General features: G+C 41.1%; 3 protein-coding genes across 4 annotated transcripts; 1 reads left to right on the forward strand and 2 right to left on the reverse strand.

Annotated features, from left to right (window-relative positions):
• Positions 1-2,292: 2,292 nt before the first annotated feature.
• Positions 2,293-13,585, reverse strand: selenoi (selenoprotein I). The gene is made up of 10 exons (XM_046372503.1): positions 13,385-13,585; positions 10,187-10,255; positions 9,630-9,738; positions 8,852-8,926; positions 7,280-7,542; positions 6,609-6,717; positions 6,479-6,527; positions 6,208-6,388; positions 5,928-6,107; positions 2,293-5,540 (listed from the first exon to the last, which is right to left on the reverse strand). The coding sequence occupies exons 1-10, from the start codon at positions 13,439-13,441 to the stop codon at positions 5,433-5,435; spliced, it is 1,200 nt and encodes a 399-aa protein (XP_046228459.1). The 5' UTR covers positions 13,442-13,585; the 3' UTR covers positions 2,293-5,432.
• Positions 13,586-13,944: 359 nt separating this feature from the next.
• Positions 13,945-15,126, forward strand: ost4 (oligosaccharyltransferase complex subunit 4 (non-catalytic)). The gene is made up of 3 exons (XM_046372504.1): positions 13,945-13,952; positions 14,514-14,651; positions 15,003-15,126. The coding sequence occupies exon 2, from the start codon at positions 14,515-14,517 to the stop codon at positions 14,626-14,628; it is 114 nt and encodes a 37-aa protein (XP_046228460.1). The 5' UTR covers positions 13,945-13,952; position 14,514; the 3' UTR covers positions 14,629-14,651; positions 15,003-15,126.
• Positions 15,127-27,284, reverse strand: agbl5 (AGBL carboxypeptidase 5). 2 transcript variants are annotated; one of them, XM_046372502.1, is made up of 17 exons: positions 27,139-27,284; positions 25,896-26,189; positions 25,564-25,735; positions 25,257-25,423; positions 24,916-25,093; positions 24,555-24,733; positions 23,465-23,990; positions 23,030-23,199; positions 22,690-22,825; positions 22,252-22,469; positions 21,952-22,127; positions 21,145-21,321; positions 17,927-18,069; positions 17,744-17,796; positions 17,296-17,489; positions 16,601-16,749; positions 15,127-16,506 (listed from the first exon to the last, which is right to left on the reverse strand). In XM_046372502.1, the coding sequence occupies exons 2-17, from the start codon at positions 26,108-26,110 to the stop codon at positions 16,429-16,431; spliced, it is 2,931 nt and encodes a 976-aa protein (XP_046228458.1). In that variant the 5' UTR covers positions 26,111-26,189; positions 27,139-27,284; the 3' UTR covers positions 15,127-16,428. The 2 variants fall into 2 exon arrangements, with proteins under 2 accessions (XP_046228458.1, XP_046228457.1); XM_046372501.1 differs by having other exon boundaries at positions 21,925-22,127.
• Between the last annotated feature and the right edge of the window lie 85 nt (positions 27,285-27,369).

A 27,369-nucleotide genomic window follows, 5' to 3' on the forward strand; every position in this document is an offset into this window, starting at 1 on the left:
TGTGTGTAGGTGTGGGTGTGTTCACGTTTTATGTCTCTGATTCACCAGAATCAATTCTCATCAACACTGTTCCCTCTCTTCACTGGCTCTCTACCTCACTCGATCACCACGTTGGACCGCTTTGAATGGTGTGTTTACAAACACCAACCAACAAATCCTGTACAGTATGCAGTACCATTAAGATTAAAATGTAAAATATATTCCTTCCATGAATATCCAGCATGATGCAGTTCAGTATATACATGCACACAGACGAAAACCTGAATTCTTAAAGTGCCTTTAAAGTGGCACAATGGAGAAAACTGTAGAACTCTGGAATGAGAGAATGAGAACCAGAGATAGATCTGGAAAAAAAATCTCTACATTTGTTTCAAGACACTGTATGGTGATCTTAAGTCAAAGAAAACACTTCCAAGCCCACTGCATTTGACTGCTCCCAGACAAAGAGGTGGATCACATATTTAATGGACGAGCAAAGCTCTGGCTTGCTCACCGCACATTGTTTGGATGAATCCTTGCTCAATGAGAGTCATATTTCTGGATGAAAAAGATCCCGTCAAGATAAGCGACCGTCGTGATCAGTTGGCAGCTGTTTTGACAGGCAGAACTCAGCACCTACACAACAGAAAGGCAGATCCAAGACAGACATGCCGGGCCTCCGCGTTCAGACGTAGCTGACTCAATGATATACAAGCCGTTATTAAAGGGCATATAGTTTTTCCTTTGATGTTCTTTGGATGTTTCTCTCAAAGGTTACCTGAGGATTTCTGATTGCTCACTCGTTTGAGAGTCAGTGCTCCCTCCCAAACTCGCTGATACCTGCTGGTGTTAGGAGGTGCTGTGAAAGTGCAAAAACAATAAAAAAACCAAAACATTTTTTGAGCCCGACGCATTTGTGGGCAGGGAGACAATCAATTACTAATGGAGTCTATAACTGAAAGCAGAGACACATGAGTCAGAGGTGTTAAGTTCAGCACACATGTTGTTCGCAAAGTGAAGAAGACTATAAAAATGCCAACTGTTGTTTTACCTGTGAACCTAATTTTCTAGGGAAATGTATGCAAAAACTCTTAGTCCTCAACTGCTGCAACCATCAACGCACAGCAGAAAGCCATGAAGCATATATTGTTCTGTAGCGCCATCTGCTGAAGGTTATCTGTAGTGCAGCTTGTTTTGCTCTCACAATTTTTCTCTTGCTGTACGGTTCTCAAAATACATTCCATCTCAATGAGTTCTGCGCCACACATTCTATACACTGAGTGCAGAATTGATGCCTCATCTGTATTGTAATACAGTAAATTTTTGTAAGTAAAAATTTTTACAGTAAAAATGCACCTGGCATAATATAAGGCTGATAGCCTTACGGATGATTTTACCTGTCAAGACAGCTGGTGTGATGCAAACAAATGGGCTGAAGGTTTACTAAATTAACTTCTAACTATATTGCTTCTCAAAACAACAATTTTATCTTTGTGGTATGTTCTACAAATATTGTGAAAACAACAACAAGTTCAGTCTTCATTCTTTGTAAGTAATGTAATTCTCAATATTATTTTTATAAAAAAAACTAAATGCATGATTCATTTCATACTTCTTTCTAGCAGTGTAGAAGTAATATAGAAGCAAACAGAATACAGAAATATAGGCTACATAAGAACATATACAAGCTTCAAGCTTTGAATATGTCATATCACAAAGCGCTGATTTGTGATGAAATACGACAAAATCATTAGCAACATGAACAATATGTATGTTAGTGCAGGCATGACTTTATGTTTCTCCTGCCTGACCTTTGTTGGAATAGAAGATGAATGTGACAGCACAATTTATCCTCTGCAATACTGACTAATATGGGCTGCAGCTACTGAATAAATCTGCAATAGCCTAACTGTGCCGAGTGTGACAGCCCCAAAAGGAAAATTTGTTCAACACAAATGCTGTTGTTTTTCCACATACATAATTAAAAAATATTGTTTCAATTATTGCACACTGTGTTTAGAGTGTGTATTGCTATGTGTTTGTACATGTGTAAGTATCTGATAGGTTGCGGTGTGTGAAAAGAAAAAGCTAGTTACTTTATGATCCTGATACGTTAATGCCGTTAATATAGTTGCAAACTTGAGGCTCTTGTAAGAAATGTGTGTAAGCAATGAAGAAAAACTGGAGAAGGTGAAGTCTCCCTGGTACCTAAAGGACAGTCTCTGAAAACACAAGGACCAAAACCTGCTGGTCCAGAGTGGATATTAAAGGAACTTCAGCTTGTAAAAGTTCAAATTTCTGGCTACAACACAGTAAAGTGGTTAAAGAAAATTCAATTTTATTTGTGCCTGGACAGGCTGTTCTTTCACTGGGTAAATACAACATCACAAGTAGCCACACTGAAGCCCTGGGTTGTGGGCCAGTGGGCAAGGGCAGCATTATACAACTACTTCGTCACAATTGGAACAGCTTGGTTCAGTGATCGGGGGTGGGGGGTGGGGGGGACTGCTTCTTAGAAAGAGGTAAGTGAAGCCGAAGAGCACACTCCAAAAATGCCCAGAAATGTTTTTGTTTTCTTTTTAAACGTATCATAAATAAACTGATGCATGTCGCTGCCAGCTGGATGAGAATTTTACTTGTTTTAAGGTTTGTTCTGATAGTTCCTACTGACCTTTGTTTCATTAAATGGCACCATTTTTCTCACCCAGTTGACATTTTTCTGTTAATAGGACATGTCATACCTTGATGAATTTAACATTGTTTGTAACGCTTGCAACCTGAAGGTAGAAAGCAGTGGAGCAGCAGAAATGTGAACTGTTCAAAAACAAACAAACAAACAAACAAACAAACAAAAACTGTTATGTCTGATCTAGGAACTGGATATTTTTGTAGCTTTGAAGGGTTTGGAGCAGACTGGTCTAAAACTAAATTATTTCCCAATGTGTACAGAAAACGGCCTACAGGAAAACGATCCCATTTGTACTTTAAAAAATAAAATAAAAATGAAGAAATAATATACAGAATGTATTTACACAAACATCCTCACATACAGAGTGTGTATACACCCATATATTAACAGACTGGTACACCATAATATGCACATTCCCAGACAGTGCAGGTACACACCAGAAAAACTTCACCATTTTGGTGGTGAAATCTCAGTAAGTTGATCTTGTGTCAAATCAAATCTCAACTATTCAATAATGTGCTCATGACTGCATACTAGTTTTCCACAGCTGCAGTGCAGATGTACTGCAAACCAAAGCAGGCTACTTTACTGGGTATTATGGCAGTAGAGTTGGACCTTAGATTGTTTCTCCCAGTCATGATGGTGCTACAAGCACACTACAAGGCTGTGGTCTACATGTTCAGTGTTGCTCAATCACAGTTTACTTACAAAGCTTCTTGATAAGTGGTAAAATTATCCACAAAGATCCAAGTATACCCCCAGTGAATCAAATGTTTCCTACTTTTAAGTCAAAGTATCATGACACTTTTTGCAGCAATCAACTGCATATGAAATGATTAACATTCAGACTTCAGTCAGAAAACCAACAAACACAACTCCCAACTGAGGTTCACATGGCAAGTACAAAGCTGTCTCAAGTCATTCTCATTCATTTCAACAATTTTCCTTCAGAACCACTGAGACCCAGACACTGAACCGATGGTTAAGCTGACTGGATCCACCTGTTCCACCTAAAAGTGCAGCATGACATGGAAAATCCTAGCCCGCAGAGTCTGGTGGGACTCACTGGTCTAGTTGAGAAGTACAATTTAACAGCACTGGTGGAGAAGATGAAAAACACATATCATCTTGGCTCCACATTGATCATGTAGGTTTCAATCAGCTTGAACTGTGAAACTTCTGAGTGTAGTTTGGACTTTTCGGTTCTATATCAACAGGTACTGGAGTCCTTGCAGACAGACAAGACTCGATACTTTTAAACAGCAAGGCCAAAGGGGATTCTCAGGTTACTCACAAAAGATTAATTTCCTCCAAACTATGACCACACTGACAAACCGTCTGAGTTGTAACATGAAAAAGAAAAAAAAAAAAAGGCAGATTTTTGCAGTCAGAGGTGACACATGATTAGTCAGTACTGACAAATCTTGACTGGCCTTCCAGTGACAACCAGCTTGATGAGAAACCCTGGAAACACAATTTGAACAACACAGAGGAACAATATTGAACAGACTGAAATAGAAAAAAGAAGTGCAACATTACACGAGTTATCTGACAGTAGAAAAGCTGTGAGAGAATCTGTGTGTGAGCAGGAGAGTGCAACACCAGGCAGTGTCGTGGCATTTGTGGTGTGCAGTGCGATGGCTTGTTCCCTCAGAGTGAGTCCGCTCCATTTACGGTTTTTGAACACACTCTTCATTCAAGCGCTTCGCAACTCAACCGCAAACAGTTGCCATGGCAAAGGATAAACAAACAAACAAACCCAAAAACCAAGGAAATGTGTATATATATATAAAAAAAAAATTAAAAGAGAATGAATCAGCATAAAGACACGACACCTCAGAGGGTACGGAGAGCCGGGATGCCAGTGCTCAGACAGAGGTCAAAGTGGAGGGTTAGTAGAGTTCAAAAGGTCAGAGGTCACCCTGGTCAATTCCTGCCCTGGTTCATCAAAATCCAACTCTGTTTACCACAGAGCAGAGTGTGGAGTTATTTAGAGAGAAGTTTATACAATATTTTACAGGAGTAATAATAACAATTTTTTTAAAGTTTCAGTTTGAAAATAAAATGCCCCAAACCCCTTCACACATACAGTATATGTATAGCTATTAACATTTATCACTGGGATTAAAGGTGACTGAAACTTTAAACTCTGGACACAGCTGTGGATGTATTAGTCACATCTGGCCAGAATCTAAAGGTTTGGTCATGTTTGAAACAACCACTACTTGAGGCATTCCTGTTAATATAATAAAACTTAAAAGGCTTTTCCCCAAGGCATATCATACATTCATAATACTATGTGAGTACAACTGTCTGTGTGTCTGTGTCTGTGTGTGTGTGTGTGTGTGTGTGTGTGTGTGTGGCTGCATTCGTATTTGAAATGCCTGCCATGAGACATATATGATCTGCGTGAAGCAGAATAATGTATATATGTGTGTATTTATGTGCTTGCATGGCTCCTGTTCTCATGACTGAAGCACATTTCCTTAGGAAACAATTGCACCTAATTGGCTCAACCAAGTTCGCCAATCACCAGTGACGGAAGCCAGAGCCCCTGGGCCAGCCCTATCGCAGAGACCAGAGTTTGGTTGGTTGGTTAAGAACATGTGTGCGAGTGTGCAAGTGTGTGTGTGCCTGTGTGTCTTCGGGGACAGTGGAAAAAAAGGGCCATTGTCCATTCCAGTGTCCTCATGGATGGAGGGGAGGGGATACGGTTTCCGTAGTGACGAGAGTGAAGTGTCGATAAGCCGAGGAGGGGAGGAGCCTAAACCTCTGCTTCTTTCAAGCCGATACGTTCCTCCTCCTGTCAGTCACTGTTAGGCTTTTTCAGGGAGAAGGCAAGGATGTTGAAGTGGCTGCTGAGCTGTTGTACCTAGAAATGGGGAAAAAAAAGTACCGGTATATCTCATTCAAATTCACGATGATTCAAAAAAAAAAAACTAAACAAAAAACACAAGCATTTAGCAGCATATGACCAAGACATGTCATTCTTGGTTATCTTGAAGCCAAGGGTATTAAAATGGTTACTGTACCCATTAGAAACAGGACTACAATCCACAAGAAAACTGCTCAAAAATGACAGATTTCTGCAGGTCTAAATTAAACCACATTCAATTTTTATATTGTAAGGGTCTTGCTTAAAGGAATATTTCAACAATGTGCAAATACACTTATTACCGTTGTGGTGGATTTAGATGCTACAGATGGGAAAATTAATACCATTTTTTTTTTATTACAAAGGAGTTGTGTGCTCTCTTACCACGGACACGCCATAGTGTATGTGTGCTAGTACGACAGCAGCTGTCCACAGATACAGCAGCAGGACCTCGTTGGTGAGCACACCGCTCACCGCTAACAACACCACCAGCGTCATGGGCAGCAGCAGCCAGCTAAGTGCCTGGCAACGTGTGTTACTCATCTGACACACAATCAGCTTACACTGCGGGATAAATGCAGACATTCACACATGAACAACATTAGCACCAAAACACAGACGGTTATGAAAAAGAAAGAGTAATGTGAAATCTGCAGATGCTTACCGTGACATTAGCGAAGGCTGTCCCCACCATGAGGTAGAAGATCCTGGGCTGCAGCTCGAGGATGTTGGATGGAGAGTAGACTACCCAAGTTGTGGACAAAACAAAAAGGAGGACAGGGGACAAGAAGGGGAGGAGGGCCTCATATAGGCTGCTGTGCTTCAGAGTGTTATTTCGGTAAGCTCTGCAAAACCACAGAGGAGAAGACTTCAGAGTGCTGTGGGTAATAAAAGTACTATAAGATAATACAGCTCTAATTAAAAAGCTAACTTACTTCAGCACATTGAAGAGGCTCATGGGTAAGGTCACGGTGAAGGAACAGACTGGAAATCAAAAGGCATTAATTACTGTGCTGCTTCACTTAGTCAATGAATGTATACAGTGTTGTGTGTGACCAAGCTCACCGATAATCATGAAGGTGAAAAGGTCTCTGTAGAGGAAGTGCCACAGGATTGGCTGGTACCATGTTTCTACGCCGACCACAGCAGTGACCAAGTAAACGAGGGAGATGGTCTGGAAGGAGATGAGACCCAAGATCATCACATTGGCATGTCAAGGTAGTGTCCATTTGCCCACTCCTCCCCCAAAATAGTTTATATTCCAGCAACTGCAGCCAAACTCTATCTGACATAATGTTCAATTCACTAAATACAGTGCTTAGTCCTAATCCTGACAGCCCTCTCTTGTCATGTAAGGGGAACATACTGCTTGAAAATACAATCGATAAACCACAAATCTAATGTCTGTCTTGGTTGTCCAAATATGTAAGCTTCCTTTACTTCTTCATGACTCATCAACTAGCGAGGATGCTAGCTTGTTGTCAGGGACATCCCGCTTGATGTCAGTCTTTTACCATTATATCATAATCATCAGCCATCAAGTGGCTGTGTGGCTGTGTGGTTTTTTTTAATTACTTGGAATTTTGATGGTAAGTCTCAGAGTTATATTATGCCTGAAAATGCAGCACATTACTACCAACGTTAAATAAGACAGTCTTAGCAAACAGCCAATTAGCTTGCTGTATATTTCAACTTATTTCACATCTAAAAAAATGTGTGTTTGTGTGTGTCCTCACCACTTGGCTGATATCGTATCCCCAGGGCAAAAACAAGATGCCAGTGTTATATTTCTCCCAGTGAGACAGAATGAATGAGAAGAGCACCACCCACAGGATGTAATAGAGTGTGGCAACGCCTACGCCACTTTCCCCACGCCCAAATATGGAGTAGACAGTGGCCACAAAGAAGATGCAGGCCCAACTGTCCAGGCCATGGTCAAACAGCTCCCCTAGTGGTGTGGAGGAGTTGGTGCGACGAGCCTGTTTACCATCAACACCATCTATACAAAGCAAAAAAAAAAATTGAATAAAGAACAGATCATCAAATAAAGTACATGTTTATGTGAAGGTTTATACAGGAACAAATAAACACACAAAGTGGCAATAAACCTTTTTTTCTAGTGTCCTACTTCAACTGAGTCAAGGCCGCTGCCCACACTCACATAACTGTACAAGGTCTTTGAAAACAGTCACATTCCTGCTTCCCACCACTGAATTCACTGTCACAGCAACAGATCCGTACTACACTCATTTTGTCCACACATGGAAGTATTCTGCAAATGCATTTTCATAAGGAACACCATATGGAAAGTTGTTCTATTTTAATGGTTCACAAAATGGCCAGCAAGACTTTAAAACTGACCTCAGTCTGGTTCACTGAGTACACGCCTATGCACGAACAAACACACAAACAGAAAAGGAATTTGACAATAAAATAAATCTGTATTTATTTGACTGCAGTGAGGAGAGTCATGACTGCCTGGGGGTAAAATTTAAGGGCATCTAGTATATGACGAAGTGACTTTGGCACTCAGAGTGAGCAAGCCAAAACATTTATAAAGGATCTAATTCCATTTGCCCTTCTGGCACTTCTATTATAATTCCTATAAACTTAGAAGATTTCCTTGATATTTTTGAAGCAATGTTACAAACTCCAATGATGGGGCATTATTCAGAGGCTCTTTGAAAGATTTTTGAACACAAGTCCAAACATTACATAAATGTTATACAATGGTATGTAAACACTGCTCTATTACAGTTACTAGTCTTGCTTCTGAGAACATCTAAAATATTAGACACAGTATAGTTTAGTAGAAGACATATGATTTACAACAGCAACAAGTAAACTATTTTGATAACTGATTGACAGTTCAATGCATTTTCCAACAAGAAATGGCAAACATTTGCTGGTTCCAACTTCTTTAATGTAAGGATTTGCTGCTTTTCTTTGTCAGTTACGATAGAAAATGAAAAGTCTTTGCGATTGGGACTGTCAGGTGGACTAAAGAATCAATCTGAAGACATCACTTTGGGCTCTTTTTATTTTTATGATTTTTTTGGACATTATCATTTTTATAGACTACAAGAATAGCCATCAAAATAATCTTTAGATTTATTCATAATTAAAAGAATCATTAGTTGCAACCGTAATATGATTTTGACTAGTACACCATCCCTGCCATACTGATTACAGTGTACAGTCCTATAGTCACTGCACAGAAAACATTCCATTGGGAAGCATTTCCTTTGAGTCTCTCGAAAAGCTTAAGAATAAAACAACACACAGGGGCAGCAGGGGATAGGACTCACCGAGTGTATAGGCCAAGAAGTTGAAGATCCCCGCGGCGACCCACACCCAACTAGGCACGTGGTCGTGTCCTGCAGCTGAGACACAAACAATGTAAATATGCAGCAGAGCACACAGACAGACACAGATTAGCAGGAAGAATTTTTGCTTTTCTCACTTGATTCAAATTTCCCCAGTGGTTGGTTAAAATATATTTAAAAACGGAAAGGAATGTGCAAGAGACTCAGTGGAGTAACAACTGCTGAAGAGCATATTTTTGTGTGAACCATTAACATGAGTGCATCATTTGACTTAACTATTCTTGTAAGGACAGACTCCTGACAGTGAATATTCTTGTGAGGACATTTTGACAGGACATTTATAGTCAGAGTCGTGTCTTTATGCATTTTATTTTTGGACCCGTGTACAAAAAGTAACCATTTAAAAGAGAAAACAGACATATAGAGAGCACAGCATCTTCACAGAGCATTACCAGTCTGTGTGTGTGTTGAAGAGATACTGTTGTACCTGTAAATAGTACTAGTTCTGTTTGTGTGTGTGTGTTAAGTGATTACCCTAAACCACAACAGACACATGTTTCAGTCATTCCTGGACTTTGCCTTTCATAAACCAACAGTACAACACTAGTGGCTCTAGTTTTATCTCCAAGGGTCCTAAACACATGATGATTCAAACACTCAACAGAATGTTGTGTGATCAGATAAAGTGAACAAACCCCTCCTCACATACTAGACAGACAGATGCAAGTAGGACAAAAAAAAAGTAGTGTGGAGGACCTACTAGAGGCAGTGAAGTCAAAGTCGTAGAAGGCCAGCATGAGGAAATTCAACACAAGGAACATGAAGCCCGTAAATGTAATGAGGTTTGGAGCCAACCACGTTGGTAGAAACTGTTAGGAAAGAGAGGAACAGGGACGAAAAGATTAACTGAATCACAGTTAATTAACATGTCACTTGGCTCTTTTTTCATCATAATATCGACAGTGACTAAAATAACTTGACAATAATTATTGTGGTCACATTTAACACATGCCTTAACACAATGTTTATAAGGAACTCAGATTTGTGTTTTCTGAGAAACAAATAGTGTATTTGTCAGGTACATGACCGCATCCAAAACAACACAGTAAAACACCGCAGTATCACCAAAGACCAGAACAAACTATTACAACTAGAGACTGACGTGCTCTGACACAGGCTTTCAGTCCTGTTACTGTATCACAGCAGATGGCTGGAAACCTCATTAATGATGTACACGCGTACACACACACACACACAACAACATCAGCAACAACAGACGCAGACATAGACACACACAGCTGAGTAGGTCTTTCTCACCTTCACCACAAAGTTCCAGAATGGGTGCATGATGTAGATAGACAGGGGATTCGAGTCCACCGCGCTGTACTGCAAAGAGACAGGGTTTAATCAGTTGGGATGTGATTATCAACAACCGACAGTTGTGTTTTTCTTTTTTAAATATCTGGTTCACTTCATGTTGCTGCACGTGAGCTAAAAAAGGCCATATGCCCTAACATGTAACTTGTTCACTGGGTAAGTTTGGTCATCAAGCAGATCAAAACGCACCTGATTCCAGTCTCCGTTACTTTATCCAGGTATGACGAACACGTGCATGCTACAGCATAATTTACCCTCTCTGGTGTTCATACAGTTTAAGATGGGTGTAAGGCTGCTCACTGTGTGTTTTGTTATGTTAGGCTTTTAAAATTAAGAGTAAATGCTGGTTCTTTGCGGCTGGAACTGTTGAGCTCTCTGAGCGTTTTATTTTCTGCCTCTCCTCTTACTCAACTACGTGCTTCAGCAAGGTAATTTTGTTGTATTTCTCCCTTTTGTTCTCACATTCTTCTTGCCCTTCGTACATTTACAATGGTTTGTTGTACATCTCCCCTTTTTGGCACCACCATAGAGCTGGTGGCAATGTTATTTTTGCTTTCAGCTATGCTTCTTGTTGTTGTGTATAATTCGGGTTGTCAACACGCTTTTAACACAATGATACAATATCCACACTTGACAGTAATGAAAGTATTACTTGACCTCACATGTGTTGTTGGGATGTTCATGGTTACAAGGAGGACTGTTGTTTTTTTTAGTGTCATAACCAGATGCAGTATGACATCACTGCATCAACTACTCAGAATATTAAATCATCAAGATATAACTTTTTTCATATTAAAAATTATACAAGTATTATCATGATCAGTGCAATACCGGTGTCCATGGCTGAGGTACCCTTGAGCAAGGTACCTAACCCCCACTGCTCCCTGGGCGCTGCACGTGGTCGCCCACTGCCCCGGGTTTGCTGTGTGTGTGTGCACGTCACTTGGGTGGGTTAAATGCAGAGCACGAATTTCGTTGGAGTGAGTTGCCTCCAATGACAAAATATGTCACTTTCACTTTCAATATGGCACTCTCTTACCGTCTGGAGCTCAAACTAACCAAAGGAGTTAAAAGCACAACAGCAAACCAAGGACACAGATTAACACTACTACACAGCTCTCCCTCTCTCTTATATGTACACAAGCTTTCACTGAGTCTGCACATTTAATCCTCTAGTCCATTATCAAGATTTTAATTTCACAGATTACAGACATATTGACAATACTCCAACGCTTCACTCAGAAAGTCTACTGTGGATAAATGTTGTGTAATATCAAAAGGATGTTCCCCAAATCAAAAGCCTCTGATGTGACAATTCATCACCACATATGCAAAGAGAGAAACTGCAACCATAATTCGCACTCTCATACCAGTGTAAAAGCCTGTACATGCCTCTTTACACTGAGACGCAAGTTACTTTCGAAGCAACACAGGCGTGGCAGTCTCTGTTAGGTGTGAAAGAGGATGCAAGAGGCAGAAAGATGACCAGCCGTACGAAAAACCTGATCAGTGGAACAATCTTTCACTCTTATGTGCTTTCCTCATGTGTGCTTGTGTCTCTGCACCTCTCAAAAATATAAACACTGAGCCACGGCCCTCTCATTCCCTCACATGTCATCCTCCAATCTCCTCCAGCCATGGATGCTTGCGGTACATGGGGTGAGCCACTTAGAAAGCAATTATTGGAAAAGGGTCTTTCATGAAAAACAGCTCACGGGGGCAGTTTCACACAGTAATCAAAGGAGGCGGTGTAAGAAAGAGAGCCTGAATGACCTATGCTAGTGTCAATTAAGGACAAAGGACGAGGAAAATACAAAACCAAAGAAATCTTATTGTGTTTAAAGTGTTATAAAACGTACAGGTTTCAACAAATGAGAATTTTCAGTGTTGTTCTAATCCTAAGTCTTAACACATGGCACAGAGTTGCATATCAGAATCACTTGTGTTGATAGTCTGTAAACTTCAAGGATACACTGTGTGCTACAATGATCACAAATTAATAAATGTACAACTCCCACGCAAATTACATCCACCTTATCAAAATTGATCAGTGTTGTGTTGTTAGGTCCTTGAGGAACTGCCACTTCCGTTTTCAACAATCCTCCATGGCCAGTGAGAGGACAACAGACTCCTTGTATCTGTATTGCCACACTGACGCTCATCTTTACGGGAATTAACTGAACACTAAAGAGTTTGTGGGACATGCAGAAAGGGTGTTACTGTTTTAAGCCATTTAAAAAAACAATTATGGGGTCACTGGAATTGTTTTTAATGATTTCACTAGTCAGCCCCAGTCGGCATTTGCCATCAGTGCACTGGCTCAAGTTGAATGGTTTTCCCCTTACTTATCCATTACAGCAGCTACTTGGTTGTCTTTCCTGTGGTTTTGGCAAACATGGAATATGTGCCCTTGCATACAAAGAGGAGGCTGACAGCGAACGTCTAAAATATGTCGAAACATAAAGTAAAGCCTTGTTTTGTCGGAAAGCAGTGCCGTGAAGAACAGTAATACCTTGCTAACTATTAGCACATTTGCCCCGAAATCAAGCACAACATGGTAAACAATAACACTTCCAGTAATACCTTTCAAAATAACAGGTATTATTCGCCAACAGTCATGTCCAAACGTTCACAGTGACGTTTCAAAAGAATCCTTGAAATATGTAAGTATTGTTTTTTATTCATCTGACCTTCACGATAGCACATATAATATTTCTATCTGACGGGCAGAAAACAAAACAACTTGCTATTCTTGAGTAAGATATTCGGTAAATACACTATCTCTAGTGGCGCCTTTTAGTTGCTGAAGTCAAACGTAAATGTTGTCTAATCAATGACTAATGACAAACTCCAAACAACAACTTTATGGTCAGAGAAGCACAGCTATGAGACACCATCATAAGTCACCTCAACAGATCATACTGTGGTTATAAACGACAGACCAGGCTTTTATTTTTTTAAGGGAAATGTGACTCGCATCTAGCGTGATCTTAGCTGGCTAACTCTGGCTACCTTCACGCACATTTTTTTCTTGCCGGGGAAAGACCCTGTGGATCGTGACAGCTAACTGTTATATCAATACGTACTGTCGGCTCAGTGGCTAGCTGCTAGCAGGCTATTACAATCTATTAATCATACCTTGTATTTGTCGAAGCCCGCAAGCTGCTCCTGAGTGACATACTCGTAAAGAACCATGATGGTACAGTCACCACAATGGGATAAATAATATCTCTTCTTGGAAATGCAAATAACAAACGTTAGCTGCCTAGTCGAAGTATCATCTAGCTTGGACGCTGCCTTTCACGCCGGGTGAGGTGATGCCGAAACATTTAGGCCCCTCCCACGCAAATTATAGATATACATATACGGTGCAAACATTCACTAGAGCTCACTACCGCCGCCTCTGGCCGGAGAAACAATAATAGAAGAAAAAAGCATCCAGTGACCAAAAAAATGACACGATTTTAGATTGTGATGGTGTAAGCTGAGAAAAAGAATGCGGATAAATGTTGTTGGGGTGTCGCATCTTGGTTTTATTTTTGTGAATTGGATTACTCAGGTCGGCTCTATTGAATCTATTTCTATGGTGTGGTGGTGACGTGGCTTTCCTCTTCAAGCCGGAACAGAGAGACAAATTTGCTTGTTTGGTGCTGAGCATCTGCAATATCGCTCGAAACGAGAGTAAAAAGCCAATTTAAGGGATAAGGTAAGTAATAAAACTGCTTAAACAACACTGCTATAAATTTTCGTTTTTAATTTTTTGAAGCTTGATATGTAACTCCCCTTTATACTGGTTAATTTCGCCAGTGTCAGTTCTAGCGTTAATTAGCCTAGCTAGCTAACGTTGGCTAGGCTAACGTTACACAGATTTATAGCCCAGTCTTAAAATTTACACAGATTACGCAGATTTTTTAATAGTGAAATTTATCTCTCGATTGTTACAGCGTCCACTTACCTGGCAGTGAGTCGTTGCCCTTTTGTTAACGTAGCAAAATTTGCCGAATGACTTTTGAACAATTATGCTCACCATCATTGCTATTATTGTGAATGGTACTCATGTGAAGACGAGTGGGAGATCATATAGTGCAACGATATATTCCGAAGTGTTATGCTAATATAACATAAACATAACTGTAGCGAATTAACTCAAACGTGCAAAACACTGGTGTGACTCCTAACTGGTTTTGACTAAAAGCTTAATAATTTTTTTTTGTACTGCTGAGCAGCTTTGTAAAACTTGCACTAACGTCTCTTTATCCTTTCGCAGAATGGTGACAGACGTGCAGCTGGCCATATTTGCCAACATGCTTGGTGTGTCGTTGTTCCTGCTGGTTGTGTTATATCACTATGTTGCTGTCAATAACCCCAAGAAGCAGGAGTAGAGTCTGCCATTAGGATTAAAGGGGCAAGTACAATTTCTGTTTTCCTAAGATGATTCAGCATATCGATATTTGATTTTTCTGTTGAGCCAAGGTTTTAACTCGGTTAACTAAACAGCAAAGACAGTGTTATGTTAGTGCAAAACGTAGAGATATGACGTCATTGGAGAAGTAGTCGAGTCGTTCCCATTCAGCACACAGCTGATAAATGCTTCAACACTGAGGATCTGTATAAATGTGGAGTGACAATACTTAAAAATTTGCAAGGGACTTTATCATAGTCATTGTTTAGAAGTTGATGCACCTATAAAGAGGACCCCCTCCCCCCTGCAAACTTTAACACCTGCAGACCTGCTTAAATGTTTTTCTCCCCACAGGTGAGATGGGACTCCCACCCCCATGGAAACAGCCTTCCCATTTTCCAAGCCTCTGTCGAAGAGATGGATTTCTTTGTAATTATGCACAGTAGTGTTGTTTTCTAATAAAAAAATGTGAATTCCATTTGCATTTATATTTTATTAAACTCCTTAAGTTATTCTGCAGCTCTGCATTAGATACAGTAAATTCTCATTGAGTTATACTGCAAAGAGTAACAAACAAGGGAATTTTTTCCCCTAAGTTCATTTATTTATACTTCAACTTTGTTTAAAGTTCTAATACAGTAAATGCAAGTCTCAAGGTCAAAGATATGATCTTTACATTTAAGAAGACAGTTCCTGTAACAGTTTACACAAAATATATCATATGAATATATATGGTAATAAAGGATGTGATCCCATATTGGTACACTGTGCAATAAACAGCACTAATGGAATGTGACAGGGAAAGTACGTTGTTCAGCTGTTGTTGACATAGTGTGTATAAAAGTATTCAGCCATTCTTGGGACTTTATCACTGGACATTCAAATCAAAGTGGACTAATCTCTAGATTCACATTTGGCATCAATGTCAGTGCAAGCGTGTTTTAAGGCTGTCTTCGGACAATGAATTCAGTATGAGGATTCTAAAAAATGTTGGCATCTTTAAACAAAGAGGTTTAATACCTAATTTCAAATTTACACTTAAATCTACTGTTTTATAGTTTGACATTTCAGGTTCTTTGCTGCTGATCAGTGTCAATTGAAGCATGAAAAAGTCCAACGGGGTGAATATCTTTTATAAACAATATGCAAAGTACAAAGAACTTCTGGAATAATCACATTAAATACACACTCAGTACACTCACATTTGTCTCTGTAAATACGGAGGTTATAAGAGGTGCTCTTGTGCTCGTCAGTTTGTGAAAATCAAATCAACCTTTAACTGCAAAATTATAAGTGGCGGACTGTGAAAATACTTATCAGTGCATAACAGTGTTGGTCAGAGTGCATTTAACTTAACTTTAGGGGGAGGCAACCGCAAGAGGAAAGGATTAAAATGATATGTGAGATACAGTGATGGTAAATGAAATCTTGACAGATATTTCAAGTCTATGGATTCTTATTCAGCTGTGGTTTCATTGTGCAAGGCACTTAACTCCCACCTGCTCCAGTAGAACTGCTCAGTGGTTGTACTGGACAGCTCCTACAGTATGTCTGACTGGAACAGCACTGGTTGAAAACACCATGCATCAGCAGAATCTGCATAAGTATTGAAAAATGTTGTATTGCACATTAAGAGAGCCCAAACAATCCTCTTGTGATGAAAACACCCCCTCCTATTTAGTAGTTTCTAATGGTTTTGATCACAGTATGGTAATTTACACTCATATTAAGCAAATACAGACGTGTGGTATACACAAGCAAGTCCTCATCTGTGCACTTCTTATGCTTCTCCACACAGGGTCACTGTCTCACATATGTTCACAGTCTCAGGCAGAAGCATAACCGGAGTTTCCTCAACCTTTAAAGACAAGAAGAAGTTTAATCAGTTTGATTCATTTGTGTGTTTAGTGTCTCTCTCAGTGTATACTGATGCTGTCTGACACACTGTGTACCTGTGTGTGTATCACATGTTGCAGAGTCTCATCCCTCTCTGGTGCAGTTTCTACAGCAGTATTTCCTCTGTAGTGGAGACTCCTGTCTGTGCTCTTCTTCATTAGTGTTTTAGAGGCCAACTGTATGGCACCTTCTTTCCCTGATACACCTGCAAGATGAAATAAAAGTCATGTTACCTTGGCATATGTGCAGTTTACACATAGGAAGTAGAAAAATGCCTTCTGTCATGCAGTGACTCTTGTATTGGGAAGAATCTCTCACTGGATACATGACCATTTTAACTTGCTAGGGGTGGCAGATTGCCTGTGCAAACCCTCACCGCAATTTATCCAATAGTTGAGATATTTCAATCTGGTTCAAAGTGGTATAGCAAACAACACACCGACAATGCAGTCCGTAGTACATACCACTAGTGTGCCTAAAAGATATAGTCAAAGTTATGCCACAAACAATTAATGTATTCTGGGGGACCAACACTGTAGTCATGTATACATATAATTACAAAATTAATATGTGTATGATTTGTTATAAGAGAAATCAAAAGTTTTAAGGTCATGTAAGAACCTCTAGTAGATAGCACACTTGTAGAACATTGCATGTCACTTATCCTATTTTGGCTGATGCACTCATTGTAGCTCCCTCTAGTCTAAACAGAGTTAACGGAACTGCAACACATGTACGTATGTCTACATGCCTGACAGTGACAGATGTCGATGGAGGCCAGGTCTAAGCAGCTTCCAGACTTTCATGGTGGCTGACTCGTCCTTGTCTCTGGACAACACTACATTAATACTGGTAGGGGATGTTTTATGGTCATGTGTAGGAAGGGTTTCAGTTGACCCCACCTGCCGGATGGGGATGCGGCTCATATGAGGCTGCAGCTTACACCTGGTTTGGGCAACAAAGAGGTTATTATTTTTCACCATTCATTAATACATCACAGCAGGAAGACAGTTAATGTCCAAAATATACAGTATTTCAAGGTGAGAATGCAGATGTGTAACTTTTCTGAGGTTTTCTTCATCATTGTGCACTGTTATCCATATGGATTTCAATCCATTTTTGACTTCTTCTTTGGCTTCAAAATATTCTCTCTGAGATTTAAAAACTGCTTTAAGATCCTGAGACAAGATTGGACTCACTTGCTAAATTTGATGGAGGAAAGGATGTGTTCAGGCCCAGAGTCTTTAGCATCCTGTGACAGATGGAGACATTAAAGTGATAGTTTATGAACCAAGTTTATGTCATGTACAAGATGTACTGTAGAAAAAACTGGTGATACAATAAATGAGGAGAATTTGGTCTCTGCGAGGGAGCTGGTTAACCTCTTTGCTGGCCTTTGCAAGGTGACGAGTAGTTGTAAGAGTTGGGCACCCTCTCCCCACACGCCCATGACACATGGGGAGAGGCATTCTGGACCAGCTTGCTGCACTGGGACCACCAGCCTGAAAGTCTGGGCAGCTGATGCCTGTTAACCAGATGAAGGGACATAAACAGAAGGAAGACGGAGAGGAGCCCTATGAACACTGTTGGTTGAATGTTCATGTATGAGTGGCCATAGGAAAAACATATCTGGTCTATAGTTACAGAGGAGTTGCACATCTCTAATTCCTCCTTTTATCTGACCGATGTTAGTTTGACAGTCCCATCCAATCTAACAGGGAGAAATGTTTGACTTTCAAGCAGTTTTAAGCCATTTGTGGCCAAGTACATTCTACATGGAAGATAAAAAAGAGGATTATAAACACACGCTCACAACCAGAGGCAATACAGAGTAGAGGACCCACACACAGTAGTTCCTTCACAAAGGGGTACTTTTTATTCCAGAGGTTAAACAGAGAGGCGGTAAAAGACAGCAGCACATTCAAGAAGGTGATAAGATGTTGCACAGACAAACACTTAGCCGTAGTCTGACTGGTATTGAGGGTTAGCACCACATTGAAGGAAACGGCACAGTTCTCATAAGGAGGATAAAGCAGAAAGACCCAATGAGAATGTGACTATGCATACAGTGTGTTTCCTCCTAAAGCTTTGTTTTTTTTGTCACTCTGGGTGACTATATTTATATGTAATTTTTAGGACTGAAACAACTGGGAAAAACAGGACATCAAATTTCACAGTGAGAAAGCAGAATAAAACTACAGTATGCTCTTCTCGTTTTTCAGGGATCTGATCTAAATTAAAAGTTCATAATAAATAATATCCCACTGTGTTGGATGCAACGGGCAGAGGCTACATGAAAATCATCATCTAAAGGACCATTAAGTAAGACTTTTATATCCACAAAGCACAAAATTAGCATCAAATTTGCAAAGTTTTGACACACTGGCATTGGTCTTCTGCTCTACTTAGCTTTTCTTTTGTGAAAAGGTCAACTTAAGTTTAAAATATGACTCATTTAACTTAACGTCCACACTTATCTGAATATGTTTTAACAACATACAGCGTTTTAGGCCTGTTTATTCAAATAGTCATTAAATTATGAATAAATAATCCCTATTTTCTCCAGTTTCCCTGACTCAAGGACAAAAGCAGATGAAGAGGCAGGGTGGATGACCTACCAGATCACAATATAATCCAAGCGTTCAGGTACAAAAACAATGTGCAGAGCCTCCAAAACCTACTGCGCTTACAAGAGACACCAGAGGAAGGCACACTATAATTACAATGTTGCACAGCACTGGAACAGAACCATAGCTACAACACATCATGTTCCGAAAGCTACTTCAATCCTATCGATATATGATCTGGTTCATCTGTGGCTCACAAAACCTCTCCAGGTTACAGACGCTCTTCTTCTGCATTTCAGTACATATTAAATGGCTGGTCCTGAAAACATGGACCATCATCAAGTACTGGGATGACAGCACACAAAACTGAATTACAGACAAAATATTATTCCACAACTGATCTATGAGACTTAGGTATGCACCAAGACAACAAGATAAATTCTCACCTCTACTAATCACAAAATACATTTACTTTGACCACTGACGGCCTACTACATACCTGCCATGTTTCATTTACACTAAGAAACACACAAATATGATTAAAAAATAATGATCAGTGTTCTCTTCACCAGTCTGATGAAATGTGGAATAAAATTTAAAAAAGCTCTACACTTTATTTACACCAAAATCAACATTGGAATCTCATTACAAAATTATAAACTTGTCAGCTTTGACTTAGTCAAAATGCTCGACCATGGAACCGAACAAAGTGTTTTGTATGATATTGCTTATTGGCAAACAGCTCCATAATGCAACTTCTTTTTATTCCAAAGAAACTCTAAAGGTTTCACCATCCATGAGGATTTAATCCAGCGATGGTCCACATGAGGTTTCTGGCAGTAGGCTACACTGTGAACATCATAATATAAGACACTGGACTGACACTGGAATGATACAGGTTTCCTAAGCATTAGAAAAATCAATCACTGTCTTAAACACAAAAACCAAATCTCAGTCCTTTTCAGTAGGATTTTCAGTCCCTAGAATTTAAATGCAGTTTACACAATGCTGCGCCCGATCTCAACTGACTCCAAATATGACTACAGGTGGACGGTGTGATCAGCCCATGACTGTTCTACACACACATTACAGAGTGAAATCGAAATACAAAGAGAAAAAGAAACAAAAGATTAGAAGGTGCTCTAAAAGATTTCACAGAAACAGAAGCCACATTATGTTCAGTCTAATTCTGCAAACCTAAATTCACAAAATTAAAAAAATAAATAAATAAATAATTGCAAAAATGGAAGCGCAACAAGGCAAAAGTACATAAATCTTCTTAGCTTATTACATATACAGACTGAAAAAGAGACATATTCAATGCAAGGTAATCCTTTAGTATAATATTTCATGTATTAATACATACCACGTATGTTTGCTGTATACCCTGCAGAGCAAGGAACAAAGGTGACTGTGTAGCTAAGCAACAGTCTCTTGTTGCTAAACACGTTCACACACTGAACCGTCTGCTTTGTTCAGTAAAGAACACCTACAGGACCAATATAAGCAATGCTTGATTCAAGGTTGGTCATGAAAAAGAAACATTTTTCAACACATCTCATCTCAGTTATGACTGAGATCTGAGAATCACTTGCACTTGCAAGTGTATTATCAATCCTAAGGTGCTAAAACAGTAGACACATGAAATTACACAGGAGGAAAAACAATAATATTTGAGGGAAATTTAGAAGAGCTAGCACCAATGATATTTCTCACTCGCACACACACACACACACACACACACACACCCACCAGACTGGTTGATGAGCACTTATTTTGACCTACATGGAGAGCCAGACAGGTGCAGGTTTCTCTTACACTCACTCAGTTCACCTACACACACACACACCTAAGATCAAGCTCTCACAGGTTAGGTTAGATTCAGTCCTGGGTGGGCCCAGTTGATGTGTTGGTGGCTGGTGGTAGACTCTGAAGGAGCAGGGGGCTCAGTTTGGAGAGCAGCCCGGGGCGGGGCAGAGCCTGCAGGGAAGGGAGCAAGGTGGAGAGGCTGGGGGACTGGAGGGAGTACAGACCTGTCATGCTGACGGAGGCCGGGAGGGGACAGGAGCCCACCGTACACACTGAGGAAGATGATGAGGAGGAGGATGAAGGGGGTGAGAGTGGGGGACGTGAGGGCGTGTGGCTGTTGCTGGGAGATCGTAGGATGGAGCGGTGGTGTGGGGGGCGTCTCTTCTCCTGAGGCTTAGGGTCTACAGAGAGGGAGACACACACACACAGACACACGCACACACACACAGCAGCTCAGAGTCATGCAGGGACAGTGGGCACACAGAAACATAAAGGTGAAACTGCCCTTCACAAGAGCCATGTCCTAAAATAAATAAGATGTTCAGAAAAAAATCAGGTCTAAGCTGAAAATTACGTCAGCATGTTGAAAGAATTTTTCTATTCAAATAACTGATTTGCTTTTGGTGCCTTAGAGCAGGGCTCATGTGGTTTGATCCTCATTCAGGGTCAAACTAATTTTCAGAGTTGACAAAAAACATGCACACACAGCAGCAGCAGCAGGTGGGGTCATGCAGGGGTCATGCTGAGGTTCCAGGCCACAAACATCCAGAACATGGATCCTTCAGTTCATGTCTGTAAAATCAAGCTAGGGACCAATTTTATGTCACCATAAAGCTAACTGTCATACAGACACAGCCTCTCTTAACAAGTCCATCTACATAGCAAGAAAGAGAGAAACCAGATGGCAGAATATGTAATAATTAGAGAGAAAGGGAAAAGAACAGAGATACAACAAGGGAGAGGCCAGCCAGCAACACAAGCAGATGGTAGACAAATCAACTTACCCCTGACTGGCCCATGTGTCTTGTTACCTCCACGTCCACTGGCGTGCGTGCTGCTGTGCTGTGTGTGAGTTCGAGGTGGGGGGCAGCCAAAAGTAAAACTCGGGGAGCTGTGCATCTTCGGGGAGGGTGTCTGACTGCTGCTGCTGTGGCTGTTGCAGCGGACACGACTGAGGGTGTTTTCTGATGCTGAGCCGGGCAGACAACTGCTCAGGAAAAGCGAGACAAACTCAGAAACAATCTACCAAGCATTACATGTGACAAAGACACCGAAGGAACAGCTGTGTGTTGTCTTTATGGGTTTAATTAAAAAGATGTGTGTATACTCACTTGTTGAAGTTCTTTGGCGGTGACACCTTGCTGCCATTGTGGTGTATTTTCAGTGGAGGGTGAGTGTGGATGTGCGTGTTCAGGCCTTTGGTGTTACGGACGTGCTTGAGGATCCAAGCTCGAAGGTTCGTCAGGCAGCTGTGCTCAGAGAGCACCAGCCGTGACCAGGGGTTACACTCTGCCATATCCAGGGCTGAGATAGCCACAGCACGACCCACCTGATGCACAGCATCACATGCTTTACTTCACAAGTCCCTTATCTTTACAGTTTTCAATTATCAAAAGCATAAACACAAAACACGTCTGCAACAAACACTAGCACAGAACTGTGTCCTGCCGTTCATTCAAAATAACTGCAATTGTTAAATAAAAAAATAATCAACTTCCTGTAAATTAGAAGGAATACTTGAACAGAAAGCAGTATTGGTGTTTTTCTACCTGCTCAAATATTTCCGGAGTATATTTTGGAGGGAATGAAGGAGGTGGAGGTGGGGTTGCTCGCCCGTTGTCATGACAAGCAGGTGGGATGGTGTTCATGGCTTTTCCTGTGTTGTAGTTGCACTCTAAAGTGTAGCTGGTGGGAACAAAATAGCAGAAACATTTTAAAAATAACCATACAGCTATACAACTGTGTTTTGATAAAATTATATATAAACCTGCTCAACAGTGAGAAAATCTTTTTTTTTAATTCCATTTGCTTTTCACAATCCTTTTTTTTTTAATAGATAAAACAAATGCTGTGTGCTCTTTGAGGTTTATGAATCCATCCAAAACTGACCTGTGAAGCAGCCCGATGGCCTTGTGAATGGCCACCCGCCCGCTGCCTTCTTTAGACTGGCCATCTCTCTTGTCTCGTGCATACATGTTTTTCTCAGAGAAGTTACAGCCCAGGAAATCAAAGTGGGCAGAGTTCACAGCAATGAGCCTCGGATACAGCATGTTCTCCACCTGCAGACAGAGGAAGCAGAGTACACAGGAGCTTAGATATAAGTATTAAGTATAAGTATTAAGTATAAGTAGCCCATCTGCTGTGGATGCCATGGGGGACAAACAAATATGTCAAGGACACAATTTAAAACATTCAGAGCAGCTTTAATATTCTTACTGAAAGGAAAAAAAAATCTGCTAAAAACACAATGATAACAGAATGATAAATTAATGTCATGTGACACTTTCCTGCAAAGGGAGGGTGAATAAATAAAATAACCTTCACCTGCTGGCTCTCGTCGGGAAGGTTATTTCCATACATGAAGCATCCTCGTTTAGAGGCATGGCCATGTAAGTCCACATAATAAGCCACCCCTCCCTCCTGGGCTGGAATTGACTCCTGTTCCTGTGGTACTGTTTCCTCTACAGCAACAGGAGCTACAGTCTCTGAGGAGCTTGATGACCTGCTCTGATCCCCCTTCGCCATCTCAGTGCAGGTCCAGACGTTTTCCTCCGTCACCATGGGAACTTCTGGCAGTGCAGGGTTTGTATCCTTCTCTGCATTTCGTTGGTTCAAACTGACCTCCAGGGCAGTGAAGGGGGGAGACTGATGCTGATTGGGGGGTTTGGTGTTAAGGGGAGTAGTCTGTGCATGGGGGGAGCTGTTACAGTGAGTGCTGGACTGTGGCTTGTGCAGGCGGTTGTGTGTGTGGTGGTAGAGCAACAGTGTTTTGGCTGCATAGATGGAAGGGTGCAGCTCAGGACTGGGATTCAGGTATTGTCTGTTCAGGTTCACACCCCTGGAATCGGTCCTGAGAAAAAAAAAAAAAAACCAGACAGGTTGCTGTTACCTAAAAAACAGCCTTTTGACACTTGATGACCCTGCATGTGCTGAAAGAGTCAACATGTGACATCCGACCTGGCCAGGCCGGCCAGCACTGTGTTGACATGTACTTAACTAATTGGGTTACAGTTGAGTTTCTGCAGTAACCTGGTTTCTTAAATTTCATCTATACTTGTTTCCATAATTTGATTAGGGATACAGGAACATATACAAAATCTCTCTCTAATTTCCTGCCTAACTTGAATGTGTGCTGGATAAAGCCATGAGAAACACATACACACATCAGCCCATACAAGCAAAAATTAACTGCTGAAAGTGTAACTGAACAGTACACTTAAGTGTAGCCCTGCTACAGACTGAGCCATGTGATGAGATAAAGGAAACTAAAACATTTACAAGTGACAAGAAGTGTATCATGTAATGCAAACCATGTGATCAACAAAAGAGTTTTAATTACACCAAACACTGAGTCCAAAGATGTTCACACTGTTGTGGTGAGGATGGTGCACGTTTCTACATGAGCAGTTCTTACCTGTAGTGGCCACGAATGACCCCGTCTGGGTTAAGCATGGGAATTAGCTTGAACACAAACATGTTTCGAAGTGCATGAGCACGAGGGTCATCTCTTCTCAGGATAAAGTTGAGGAAACCGTTAAACACAAAGGATGAGGGAGTCTCCCCAGGGTGCACTCGACTGCTGAGAAAAAACACCTGCACAAACACAAACACACACACACACACACACACACAAGAGCCAATGGTCAGTATCACTGTTTTTGAGTGATTTTCACATCAGTCTCAGCTTTGCAGCAAGTGCTGTCATTAAAAGCCATTAAGTCATGATTTTACTAAAGAGAATACTGATTGTGGGCTGATGTGTGACTGAGTGATACCCTTTTGCCGGGGAAGCGATGTGCTCTTGGGGTGTTTGTGTCGGGAAACAGCTTAGGCAGACGGGGTTCTCTCTCCTCATGCATACCGCTGCAGTTGGTCACAGTGAGCAGGTCCACCCTGTTGCCATCTAGAGAGTTGCACAGCAACTCCCTATGGTAATAAATACTGCCTGGTGCACTGACAGGGGTGGGGGTGGGTAGTTGAGGTAGTAGTAGTTGAGATTAGCGGAAGAAAAAGTCAGAAATTGTACAAATTAGAGGAGCACAGAAAAGGAAAACAGACAAATACAGCACATTTCAAACAACATGGGTGTGTGTTTGATGTGTGTGTTGGGTTTTACCTGCTTGGACTGAGTTGAGCAGCATTGGGATAGCTCTTGTCAAACTGCTGCAGCATCTCCTGGCACTCACAGTAAGAGAACGGGTAGCAGAAGGAGAAGTAGGTGGTCGCACCCCGCACCTCTGACAGCCGATGAGTGAATGAGAGGATGAACTGGTTATCTACAATCTGGAAAGTGGCAGGAGAAAGAAAGAAAAGACATATTATTAAAAAGATAATAATAGCTATCAGGAAGCCAGACAGACAGCACAGGCTGGCTCCTGATGCCCATACCCTCTTCCTGACAGCCTCCGAGAATGAGCATATACCTCAGATGTGGGTCTGTCTCGAACCCTTTCCCACCGGTTCTTGCCAGGTAAAGTGCGTACAAGAGGAGCCATGCCCTGGCTGTAGAGCTTCCTCTGGTTATTCATGTTCATCACATTGATCTTCAATATCTTCCCAGGTGCAGCACCCCGTACACTGAAGTAAAACCATGATCTGAAAGACAAAAACATGACTTGGAATGCCATAAGTGATGTAATTCAGTGTGTGGGTTGTGTGCACAAAGTGCACACATCTATCCAGAAACACTCCACATCCTTTCTCTACTAATACGAATAGCATGAAATACTTGCTACAAAATCATTACTTTTGTTACCTGTTTCCATTCTCATGTTCTGTGCCACCACAGTCTGGCTGCGTCCACACGTTGAACTCGTAGTCAGGGCTAAGGTTTGACCCTGAGGGGCCACTCCCACCAGGAGCCGTATCGGAAGTTGGGCAGGAGCTGCCCTTTTCCACCTTCTCCACACGTGCCAGGTTCCCTGAGTCAAACTTGGAGCTGAACACAATATTACCAAAGCGAGCCTCCATGGTTACAAACTCTGGTCTCTCACTTTCTCTCCTCTCTGGGTCTTTGCAAAGTGCCAGTCAGATGTCTGACATAGACAGCCTGTTAGGATATCGGACAAACACAACAGCATTTACACTGAGAAAAAAAATATAAAGAAAGAAAAGCATGAATTCGTCAAACCCTAAACGCCCCTCAGTCATGCATGGTGCACTCTTGTATTTCAATAACACAGCAGAATAGCTGTACCATTCTGAGCTACCTGATAACACATTAGTTAACAAAACATAGTTCATCATCTACACGAGTTTTGGCTGAAGTTGCAACTCGAGTCAGTTTAGTTAGAACTGATTTGCAGAAATCTTTAATTGGAGACTTCATTCAGTAAGTCTTACTAGTGAGAAGTGTGATTAGAGATGCAATCTCTTTGAGAATCGAGATGCAAACATATCGACTCCCTTGGATGCAAGTCAACACATAACAGCGACAACCCGAGGCCATTAAAGAAAATACAACGGCCAAACTACACACAATATGTCCTTACAACAACTTAATGATAGCCAGATTACTGTATCTATTCATACTATACCGATGTCGCAGATAAATTGTTACACGGTTGCTTCCTCATCACTTAGGACAACATGAGTGCTCCTGTCCCGCGAGATGAAACAATGGCTGCTGTTTCATGTCAGTAACGGAGCAATAACAGCTGACCGACAGGTCTAGCACCGATGAAGGGGGAGTGAATTAACGACTGCAAACGTAACAGTCGGTTCACAAGATGCTTGCGTGTAACATTATTTCAATCACAACATGCTTGCTAACATTTACACCTTCTCTAGACTTAAAGGGGTCAGCGTCTTATCGTTAATGTTACACACAGCTAATAACGCTAGCATACGTTTCTAAGCTACTGAGGCTAACAACACTAGCAGTCGTTGCTCGAAACGACAATCTTATAAAGCAAATACACCATCTGTCGTCGTTACATTATCAGTACATTTAAGCTGCACCGATGCTTTTACATGATACAATTACATTTCAGTCTTACAAGGCTATTTTCCATCGATGTCCATTTTGTTTTCATCGTCCTTCTCAACCCTCAATTCATTCCTGTGGATGCTGCGTTCAAGTCACTCAGTAGAAATGATGGCTTCCTGGAAATTTCGTTGTTTCTGACCGTTAACAGCAACAAGTCAGGGAATGTATGTTCACGGGCTCCGTTCCTGCAAGGGTCGTAAGATGACAATGAGCTGTAAACGTATTTCAAGGATATAAGCAG

Source organism: Scatophagus argus, chromosome 19 (assembly GCF_020382885.2).
Source record: "Scatophagus argus isolate fScaArg1 chromosome 19, fScaArg1.pri, whole genome shotgun sequence".
NCBI lineage: Eukaryota > Metazoa > Chordata > Actinopteri > Scatophagidae > Scatophagus > Scatophagus argus.